The 12,018-nt window shown below is 43.3% G+C and overlaps 1 protein-coding gene across 5 annotated transcripts in view; it reads left to right on the forward strand.

The window, feature by feature from the left end:
- The window catches only part of LOC138511228 (long-chain-fatty-acid--CoA ligase ACSBG2-like), a 1,364,724-nt gene that overhangs the window by 1,114,479 nt on the left and 238,227 nt on the right, over nucleotides 1-12,018 (forward strand). For all 5 annotated transcript variants that reach the window (XM_069626768.1, XM_069626770.1, XM_069626769.1 and 2 more), the window contains one exon: nucleotides 1,224-1,363. In XM_069626768.1, coding sequence (XP_069482869.1) covers nucleotides 1,224-1,363 — 140 coding nt within the window. The remainder of the gene's footprint in view (nucleotides 1-1,223; nucleotides 1,364-12,018) is intronic.

The raw sequence follows: 12,018 nt of genomic DNA on the forward strand, positions 1-12,018 counted from the left end.
TCCATGAAGGGGTTGCTCTTTTGGATGTTATACCTCTTTTCTTTGACAGTGACATTTTTTGTGATCAAAAAGCGGATTTCACGTTTTCTGCATAAATAACCCAAGAATCCTGTTAAACAGGCCAACAATTTTCTTTATGAATCAGGTCCTGTGTTTGTAACAAATTGTTGTAGCAACTGGGAATGACAGTGTGACAGGCCCGGTAGGTTATTAATGCGAATGACAGACTGCAAATCAGAAAGCATCGTGCTGCCTCCGTATGAGCAGCAACCTTTGCCGAGTCGAATCACTGGGAAAGCTAAAGATATCCTGGGAAAAGGAACCATCGAACGGGCACAAAGATGTATCCCAAAGTACCTGGAAGTAATTGAGAAACAGCGCAATGCATGAAAACTGTCTCACAGTATTGCTTGCACGCCCCCACCAGAACCTCCCACTGCCGTGGCAAGAGCTCCACACAATGTTATCTTTTGCCATGTTAACAGGGTGTGCTACCCTATATTATGTGGGATGAGAATAGTGTAAACAGAATATTTTTTCTCTTACCTGACTGAGAGTGAGTCCGGTCGTCCAGACTGACACTAGTGACTCAAATTAGCTGAGGCACTGGCACTGCCCGAAGGATCACGGCACTTGACGCTGCAGGCAAACACTACCAAGCCTTGGTGCGCCGGGGTCACGTGACTGCCCATCTCAGAATTTGATTGATGACAGAGGCGTGCGCCTGGCCAAGCGCACGCCTCTGTCATCGATCAAAATCTGAGATGGGCAGTCACGCCCCCAGTGCTCTGGGGCCTCAGGCACACACCTGAAAATCCATAGTGCAGTCACGAAAGTCGGTAGGCGGTATGACTGCTTAAAAATCGGTATCCTACCGCCTAAATCGGTAGGGTTGGCAAGTATGTAACTGGTGGTGCATGTTTGACAGTGTGTCATTAGTACTAGTTGTGCTGTGCTGTGTTTGGAAGAGGCCCAGTTTTCTTGGTTTTATTTAATGTCCTGAATACAGCCCTGAAATAGCAGACAGTTGATGGCAGGTTGTGCTTGATGTTCCCTTTTGCATACACAAATCATGAACACCTGACAGAACCCTGTGATGGAGTTTGTAGCTTCATGCAGGGCACTACTGTGGTTAATACAAAGCTACTGGCATAATCTTGGAAATGAAAACCTTTTAGTTTCTTTTGCTTGCCCACCTAATGTAAGTCTCCGATTGGTTTCAGAGCTCATCATTACAGCTGGTGGTGAGAATGTGCCTCCTATCCCAATCGAAGATGCTATAAAAGAGGAGCTGTCAATCATAAGTAACGCAATGCTGATTGGGGACAAGATGAAGTTTCTGTCCATGCTTCTAACACTGAAGGTAAGTTGGTTGGGTCAAGGGCATAAATTAATCCTGCGATTTAGTTCAGATTCTGCATAGTTCTCAGTATCCCATCAGTTGAAGTTCATGAATCCATTAGTGTGACCTGAAGCATCATATCACTGTTGCTATGTGGAACCTCTTGAAAATCATGATCCGCTCCTGTTGCATCATCTCCCTCCCCCTGCTCCCCTCTCTCCCTCTTATCTCCCGGCTCTCGTAACAACCAGGATTCAGTCCCGCTCACAGCCATGTCCGTGCTGAAGCCGTTTACAGACACTGCACAAGAATTGCTCTCATGACAGAAACCCCACGGCTGGGGACTGTTTCTGTGCATCAGCTCAACGTCTCTGGACGCCTTCCAAATTTACCCAGCCACTCAGCTGGATCTACGATAGGCTACCCTAACACGCAGGTAAGCACTGTGTACGCGAATTACGGGCAACCGCCCGACCTTTTCACATACCCCTCGGACTCTCTCACATTTAACTTTTTACACCCTGCCAATACCATTTACTGTTTTGCCAGCCCACACACCGAGCCATCTACTCACGTGCCAAGAGGAACCCAGGGCCTGGGCTCCAGCCGGATATCCTCCCCCTGCCACCTTCACCTACAGAGAAGGAGGGGCCACTCAAGGCTACTTTATCTCCTTTGACCGCGGACACCCATCCCGTGACTATCAAGGTAGAGAGACTGTACTTCATGAAGTCATTAACCACCTCCTCACGCCTACAATGGCAACACAGTTTCACGGCAGGTAGGGGGAGACGCAGTATGTTGAGCACCGGAAAAATGGGAATACTCAGATAGAACAAGAGCACCCTTTTTCTATCTCTTTCACTGTTGATCAGGCAGCCACAGTAGAAATCTTTGCATGACTAAAAACACTGAATAAGTAATTTTAGTGGAGACCTCTTTTTTCCTTTCCTGTTTTATTTCATCAATAATAAATTCACACCTAACCCTGACCTACCCTATGGACACCAACAAGAGTGGCAAATACTGCCCTGTGCACCTCATCTTAACTACAATTTTCTATTTTCAAGATTTTCTCTTTCTCTCTATTTCGCAGAATTTGACCCCACTGCCCTGATGAAGGTGGAATACTTAATTTTCCTCTACTTTCCTTTCGGTCAGTAAACCGCCGAAACGCAAGAACTGTGAGGGGAGTGTAGGTGTTACTCCATCCACCCACACATTGACATTCTCTCAGAACTGGGATCCTCCACTGCATTGGCAGACTTTGTCTCCTCGGAAAAAGACGATACACCCGAGGCAAAAAAATATCAGGAACGTCTGTTTGTATTGTTTATTCCAGACCTTAAATTGGGAACAACAAGGAGTTATTTCCCAATCAAAGCAGCACAAATCATGTTGATCTTATGGATTTGCTCTTAAATTTTGTGTTAGGACAGGCAGGCACACTCTTGTCCCAATTTCCGCTGCTACTGTCAACTGGATGTTTCTTTCTCTCTCTGACTATCATTCCTCCATCTTATCTGCACATCTTTCCTTCTCTACCTGACATCACCACTTGGATTCAAACCTGCATTTTCTGTGATTATAGAACAGGAATGTACAAGGTGTGTGTTAGAGTCAATGTTACTTTTATCTGTCGCTCATGCTTTCAATGAGTACAACATAACAGATTGTGTGTTTTTTATCACATTTCATGTTTTGATTTATATCATGGTCATTGGTTGCAAAACTCTGTGGTGATAACCACCAAACAAACAGTGACTTTCACAACCTGCTTGTGCAAACCAAATACAAAACTGTTTTACTTCAATTGAGACTTGTTTTATTGTTTGTTTTTTATTATATTTGTTTCATTATATTTATCTAATCCTGGTGTACCACCTGTTCCGTCAAGTGGATTAGACACAATATACGTTGCGGCATTCATTGCATTAATATTGGGTTGACAAGGGGAGGTTTAAGGAATTATACTAACCCCCGTCGCCTTAAAAACCCACGGCACAGCAACACCCTCTACCCTATGATTTATAGCATCATCTCCCTGCATCGAAATCCTCTGTCTCTTGTCCACTCTTACAGCTAGTTTTGCATTTTCAGATAAGCTCCGTATATATCTATACTCAACCTTCAGTTCTCAATCTTGTGCCTTCAGCTGAAGTATTGCTCTTCCAGTTTATTCTCCCTTTGTTAGTAATATACTGGTTGGTCCTGTCCCGTGCTGCAGACATGCCATTTATCGGAGAAGGGCAAACATTGCAAGAGTCACTATGAGTATTATATAATGTATCTGACGCATTGAAGTACCTTAATTTGCTCACATCTCACCATTCCATCTTTCAAGTTAACTTTTTGCATGTCTTTTGTCTTTCCTCTGACTGTTGTATAAAACGTTTTCTACCCAGCCTTTTTAATATCAGTTTTGAATGATCTGCGCTTCATGGATTTCAAGTCCGTCTTGTGCCCCATGCCACCCACACATGCCTGTGCACCGAATGCTCAAAATACCCACGTTTTTGATTTCTTACAACCTGCTCTTTCCAGCGAGTGTTTTATGTACGAAATATAACTTACTCTGTTTTCTTTTCCATGTTTGTTTCGTATCAGTTTTTATAAATCAATAAAGGGAGTATTGCTTGCTTTACCGACAAACATTAAGTCTGCTCTTTGCTCTGGCACCTGCGCATCATTGTCCCTTAAAAGTGAGCATATTCTAACTGAAGTATAACCTGGAGTTTGTTTTTAATAATTTAAGACATTTTGCTGTATCATATAAATTCTTTACCAGAATCCTGTACCCCATGTGTCTCAGTTTGTTATGGAGGATTAGAATGTTTCTTTTGCACTATGCACTTTGGTTATTTACAATGTTGTATATTATGTTGTGGAGGATGATGGAAAAGGCTGCTTGGGAGCTCTGTGCTTTGAATTTTTATCAGATTTACTAGCTTTTATAAAAAATATAAAACTTGATAGTGAATACATGCTTTTGTGTTTTTTATGAAAAACTGTTCTGAAGTTTATTTTATAATCCAAACTTTGTATTTCAACATTAAAATCTTAAGTTCCAATGCGGTTTTAGGAAAGGTTATTCTACCACCCATAACCTTTTGGTTATGGATATTATGCGCAGTAGGGCGCTACAGTGCGGTCAACCTTCCTTGTACGCACTCTATGTTGATTTCAAAGCAGCATTTGATTCAATCCCTAGAGAGAAACTTTGGAGGAAGTTGCAAAAACTAGGCTGCTCTGAAGACCTTCTATATTATCTTAGGCTTTTACACCAGAATACCAAGGTAAAATTAAAACTAGACCAGCAAGGACGTATGTCCGAAGAAGTTTTACAGAATAGAGGGGTCAAGCAGGGTTGTTTAGTGCTTGCATACGCTGATGACCTGGTGGTATTCGATCACACCATCAGTGGACTACGCCGATCAGCACTAGCCCTTTGGGAATACTCAGAAAATAATGGTCTTACCATCAATATAGAGAAAACTCATGTGATAAGATACACGAACAAAAGAACTACACGGGTTAAGCTCCACATTAATGATGGCGAAATCACATATGTTCCAGTATATAGATATCTTGAACCCAAAGGTGAATATCTTATATGCAAGCGCAGCCATTTGATAAGAGCAGCGCAAATTACAGCTCTTTTTAAAAGCTTTACAATAAAATAGGGAGGTTTTACCCTTTGGGGAACCCGACACCTCTATATTTAAGTATTTTCCCCTATGATGGTGTATGGGCTGGAAGCATTAACACAAATGGAGCTGAATTGGTAACAACTAATTGAGGGAAAATACTGGAGGAAGATGTTGGGTCTCCGTTCTTGCATACCAATGGCTCTGCTACGACTTGAGCTTGGACTTATATCTTTAAAAGCACAGGTTTTGAAAAGGAGAGTAGGGCTTTATCTAAAAATGGTGAAGGGAACGGATAATGCTCTGTTGACGACAGTCGCTCTGGAAATAAATGAGGAAAGATCTACCTGTCAACTCTCCAATCAAATTGAACAGTTGATAAGAGACATCTGTTGGTTGCATCGAGCTGGGCCTCTTACGGAGGCTATGCAGGTGGCATTGGAAAGACGATTGGAGCTATGGGACTGGCTGGAAAATTACGTAAGTTAAAAAGATATAATTTTGTACAATCTAGACTATACACATTTAAAAAATCTCAGCAATATCTGATGTTATGCCCGTCCCATAGGCTGAGAAGATGTATACTCTTGTTAAGACTAGAACATCTTCCCATCAAAATGACTACGGAGGTGACAGAGAATATACCCAAAGAACGGCGATTCTGTCGCCTCTGTATGAAACAAGAAATACCTGAGACAGCCAAGCATGTCCTCACCGAATGCCAGGTAATGGTGGGTGACATTAAACAACTGCTGGCAAAGTATGTATCCAATTAAAATACTATAGGAGAGCCCTGGTTTTGGAATCATTGTTAACTCTGAAAGTATGCACCTGTTAACTGCACTATATAACATTTGGTTGAAGGTGGAAGCCAGATTGGGTATATTATTATGAAATCTCCTGTGATATATTCAGGCCCTGTTTGTACAGCATGAATGTGGCAATGAAGAACAAGGTCAAACTTGGAATATTTCATCTAGACTAAGATAAAGGATTATTATTTAATACTTTATTTGATTTTGCTAAAATGTATTTTATTTTTAGTTATGTATATTTCGAGTGGATTGTGTCCTCCAACGTATTCCTCATCTTAGATGTATTCCATCCAGCTTTGCTCTTTGCTGCTCTTCGGAAAAAATTTCGGCAGCGGGCGCCGTGTTTCGATGTCGAGGCGATGGTCCCTCGAAGGCCTCCGTCGAGGGTGACGTCATCGGGTGTATAAGTAGCACGCACGGCACCCGTTGGACTCAGTTCTGTTTTTCCGCAGTTACGTTGCTTCAGACATTGGGCGCGCCTCGAGTTCTGTCAAGAAATATAATATAACTAGAAGTAATTATGTCCTTGTCATCGACACCGACCACGACCCCGAGATCGGGTTTTAAGAAATGCAAGTCATGCGGCTCAAAAATGTCGAACACGGACCGCAAGTGTTTGTGGTGTCTCGGGGAAGGCCACGACATGGAGGCCTGTTCGAAGTGTCAGGCGATGACGGGGAAGACCTTGCGAGAAAGGAGAGATCTCCTCGACGCGAAAGGCATCGGTCTAGATCCCAAAACGATTCTCATCGCTAGTCGTCTTCGTCTAAGAAATGACGCCAAGGTCTCCCTCCACCTTGTCGTCGGCCGAGTCTCCGAAAATGAAATGCCCCACAAAACATTCGTCTACCGAAGAGTGGGAAGCATTCAGGGTCAAAATGATGGAGGTGTTTGAGAAGGCGAAGCCTCGGTCTGCGCCTTCTTCGGAAGCTGGCCGGGAGCGGCATCGCTCCGACACTCGCGTGCCCTCGAGCCCGGGTGATCGTAAAAGGAAGGATAGGGAACCTTCAAGGACGCCGAGCGATAAACGCTCGAGTCGACCGCTCGAGGTCACCGATGCCGTCCGAGACCTACCACGTCTCGAAGGGGAAACCGTCGAAGGCCACCTCGACGCCCTCGAAGCAGACCCTGTCGATGACCAAGCCTGGGCAGCCAGAAAAAGAGAAGGAAAAAGTTAAACATGAAATTCCTTCAGAGCCTGGTACTGCACCTCTTCCTCCTCCTCTCCCAGAGAAGGTTTTCAAGCCTCTCCCTAGAAAGGAGTTTTTCAAATCATTTACCTCAATTACTGAGGAACAGGAGAGATCCGAGGAGGAAAATGTACCTTTTGGATTGGAGTATGGCACCCCAAATGTCCCAGAATGCTTGATCTCAGAGAAAAGCAGAATGAGGGATTTGGTGGAGTCTTTGCACAATGCAAGTGGCATTGACGCCTCTCCTGAGAATGACTTCGGTAGACCAGATCCAGGAGAGCATGCCAGTCCATCTTACCGTCAGTTAATGACCAAGGTGGTAGATTACTTGGGATGGGCTAGACCACCAGCCCAATTGGTCCAGGACGATTTAACAGACATATTGGACCATGGTCCCACTGAAGACCCAGTACTACCTTTTCATGTTGCCTTACAAAACAGGGTGGCCAAGAATTGGTGAACTCCGGATTCTATTCCTCTGGAAAATAAATCCCTCGCATCAAAATACCGCCCAGCCAGTAGCGACCCCGGCTATCTGTCAAAACATCCAACTCCCGAGAGTTTGGTCATACAGGCAGCCGCAGCTTCCAACAAACTTGCGTACCCGTCTATCCCTCTAGACAGGGACGATAAGGGTGTGGATGCTTGGGCACGGAAGGTATTTTCAGCCGGGAGCATGGCATCAAAATCTGCCAACTCCACATGTGCCTTGGCAAAATTTTCGTACACTCTATGGGATTGCACTGCAATGGCGGCGGAGCACATACCAGAAGGGGAAGGTTTCCTAGCCATTGTTGGAGATGGAAAGGAGGCCATGCAGGAATCCCTTCAATCTGGATTGGACACTGCGGATAGTGTAAGCAGGTCCATGGGCACTAGCACGGTAATGCGCAGGTTTGCGTGGTTACGGAAGTCGGGTTTTGCACCGGACGTACAGAACCGCCTCCTGAACATGCCTTTTGACGGGTCTCACCTTTTTGGCAACACGGCTGACGAGAGCCTTGAGAGGTTGCAGACCTCAAAAGCAGCAGCAAAATCCTTAGGAGCTGCTATTAGGCAACCTCAGCCTTTTTTTCGTGCGTAAGGGCAATCATGGAGGGGACGATCCTATCGTTATTACACCTCATACGTGAAGACGAGAGGAATGGCCAGTCAAAGGGGCAAAAGAAAGGCCACTCGTGGTGGACGAGGGAACGTGCTAAGCCATCTCCAACTGCAGCCTCTTTGCCATCAGCAGCTGCAACATCCGCCACAAAACCACTTTGAGGACTTGCACCACAAAACACCCGTAGGAGGCAGGCTGTCGCAGTATCTGCAAGAATGGCGAGCCATTACTTCAGATGTTTGGGCTCTAGAAATAATAGCCCAAGGTTATTGCCTTCCTTTTCTAAAGCAACCTCAAAGCAATCCACCAGGGAGACACCCGTTGAAACTTTCAAACCCGCTCCTACAGCAGGAAGTTCTAACCCTGCTGGAGACAGGTGCTATAGAACCAGTACCTGCAGCGGAGAGGAACAAGGGTTGGTTTTTCCCGAAGAGCAGTAAAGAGCAAAGCTGGATGGAATACATCTAAGATGGGGAATACGTTGGAGGAACATCCAATCGAAAGAACGTTTCCAGTTGGTAAGTAACTTGTTCATTTTGCTTGTTTTTATATGTTTTACATAGTTATGATGAATATGTGTAAAGTTTATCATTTAAACTAAATCACATTAAAGATATTATTATTTCAACATTCAAATTATTTTTATCACTAACCTTAACTTTTTGAAAAACTAGTAATGTTTTTTAGATCGACAACTGTTAATATGGTTAATGTTAAATCACACTTTACATCTGAAAATGCCACATATATTTTACTTTTTTGATCAGGCCCATGAAAGTTCACCAAATTCAGCATGCAGAGAGATCTTGACAAATTTGGTGAAGTTTCATAAACTTTTCCATGTCTAAATTGATTGCTGAAAGGTTTTTAATTGAAATTTCGTTACAGGCCAAAAGAATCTCACTTTTGACCACCATTTGTCAGAATTGTCATCACATAGGCCTTAAGATGGAAGTGCGCATGCCACAAACATTTTCAAAATCGCCTCCATCAAACTTGAGAGATGCCCTTTTTAAGGACCAAACAAGATGTTTAACCTACTGCCAAGCACATACATATCCGCAACCAACATGTATTGCATATTTAGTAAGACGCTAAAGGGATATTTCGCAACATGAAACTGCAGAACCAAACTGACCTACACCTTATGATGCATCCTAAACCCCATTCTCCGCTGTGACTAACCCAAAGAATTGAAAAGGATATAGGAAATCTGCAGTAGACCAGATATACTGACTGAATGTTCTGTAGCACGAGACACTAAACCGGAAATAAGCAATATGCAGCAGAACATGCCTTGTACGGTACAGATAACCTACCTGAAGCAAAACCTGAATCACTTGGACACCATAGATATTATGCACAATAGGACACACCTAGCAGAATAAACTAGACACACCCACCCACTGCTCCCACATGCCAAGAAAGACTTTGTGGAACAGTAATATATTCTCATAAAATAAACCACAACTTTCTCCCACTCACGTCCCACTCCCTGACATGAGAAATGGAAAGCCTAATGGCACAGCCACTCCACCACATAATGGTTCTTTTATAGTGATACCCAAACTTGTGCCCATTTCAGGTAATTGATCCCTCCAAACTTGAGTAGCCATTCAGTCGCCTCACCCACAGCCACTGAAGCTACCAGACCCAATACCAGTGTTTGTGTTTACTGCCCATAACAATCTAAGTTATGCATAAGCGCACAAATGCAACACTCGCAAATGCACTTCCTTAAAAATAAATCCAAGGAGAGGTTGCAGGTTCACAGAACTTTAAAAAGTACCAACACTTGTTTGCTAATGGCAAGCCATCCTCATAGCCACTGATAAACCCAGGAAATTTGTACCTTCTCCACAAGGGGGGGAACCACCCCTTTGAGACTAGGGCGGTGAGCCTGCTATGCTAATTACTCACTAGGGGACAGGGCAAGAGTCCAGAAAACAATTGGCGAATTCAGGACCATCTCCTCATCCAGCAATCCAGTCGCTGTGTGAGCATCAAACCAGAAATGAACAACCCCTACGCTACAATCCTGTTTTAGAGCGATAGGAACCAAGGAAGAGGACCTGACTGCAAGGAAGCTGGAGACCCAATTACTGAACACGCTGTCTTGCTCAAGAACACAGGTATGCATAGCAGAGGAGTAGTGAGTGGCTTGGTAGGAATAGAGCTACAGAAAAGCATATACCTGTCACTGTGAATCAGTAAAGAGAGAACAATCTCTGCTGTAGGCGGCAAATCTCTCAGCCCAAGAGGGGTTTACTATTGTCACATAAACATTTCTATTGATATTCCACTGCTCAAACCTTCCAGTAGCCCTTGGTAGGTGTATTAAAGACATGCAACATGTATTACCTAGCCATACACAACAGTTCAAATGGATATCCCACATATGTTCATGTTCAAATACTTCTGACAAAATGCTCAGTAATGAGCACTCATGAATGCTTCTTACACTCTCATGTATGATATTTTATTTATATTGTGCCCATACAGAAGTGTTTCAGAGCGCAAAAGTAAAAAATGTTAATTGTGAGGAATAAAAAGTAAAGAAAACATAGATAGCATTATGTTCACTACACACAACACACTTAAAATGTAAAACGTAATTAATGAATGAACGGCAATCCTCTGTGTCTAAATCTAGAGTAAGACTGATCAACCTTCTCCAAGATATAGCCTCCTCAAAAACAAGCACTTTCCTCTCCATGTCCACTAGACAGCCTCACAAATCATACTATGTAATCTTCATTTTTAAAACCTGCCGCAATACCGTTCCCAATGTGAAATGAATGGTGGTCAAAAGCCCTCATACTCTCTATGCATAGGAGGTAGAGAGATGAGAGCTGCTGGAGAGAGTTGGATGCCGGGAGTGGTCTTGCACAATTTAAAAAAAAAATGCAAAAGTATCAAAAATCATCAATAAGATCACCCTGGTCTCCATCAAAAAGCATTAAATAGGAAGAATTGCTTCAAAAAGAATTTGTCAATTGGGATTAACCATGGTGCCATATCAGCCATTTTAGAATTGAAGTTGTGAGCTGTCTTGCCTTGGGTAGAAAAGGAAAGAATTTTCCCGTAAGGAAAAAATGAGGAACTTGACCCTTCCCCTCTGCATCTGCTGCTCCCTCTTCAAGTCTTCCGTCTGCCTCCTGTCTTCTTTTCTTGCCAACTATCGTTGGGTCCGTGCACAGCCAAGATCTCATTCCATACCTTTCAAACATAGCCCCTTTATACTATCTGGGCTCCCACTAACGCCCACTATTGGAATACCTATCTGACAGCATCTTAAAGCTGGCCAAAACAAGCTTTTCAGCACCCTGTATTGGTATTACTGTTCAACATTGTTCTAGCGTCAAGAACAAGGCTAACACACCTTTCACCCACTTCCATTAGCTGCTCGGCAGCCAAAAGCTCTGCAAAAAGTGATGTAGTTCTGTAGTTTTTGTAGATTGCTATTTCAGCCCTGTTTTACTCTTATTGAGGCACTTGGCCCACTTCCCAGGAAGTCTTGAGTGTAGTTAGAGGGGTTGTTTACACTACAAGGCCACAGTGTTTTAATTACAAGGTCACTTGGCACCCATCCAGACTCCCAAACGAACCAAATCTTCTGTCCAATGTACAATTAGGACATCTATTTGTTCAGCCTTGCTAAATATAATTCACTGGGCATTTCTATGGCAATGCTTATGTTTACTAAATATGAATCCATACTTGCATCAATGGTTTGGGACTATAGCTCAAATATCATGGCCTATACTTGGCTCCAACTGAAGTTATGACATCACACAATACTTTGAGGGGTTTCATAGAAATGTCCCTAATCAGGGTACAATACAAGGTCTGCAACCCTTCAAAGTGGGCACTAGTACTCACATTTTATTTTTGCCAGAAGACCATCTTTCAAAAG

The sequence above is a fragment of the Ambystoma mexicanum genome, chromosome 6p, assembly GCF_040938575.1.
Source record: "Ambystoma mexicanum isolate Mex_15411 chromosome 6p, UKY_AmexF1_1, whole genome shotgun sequence".
NCBI lineage: Eukaryota > Metazoa > Chordata > Amphibia > Caudata > Ambystomatidae > Ambystoma > Ambystoma mexicanum.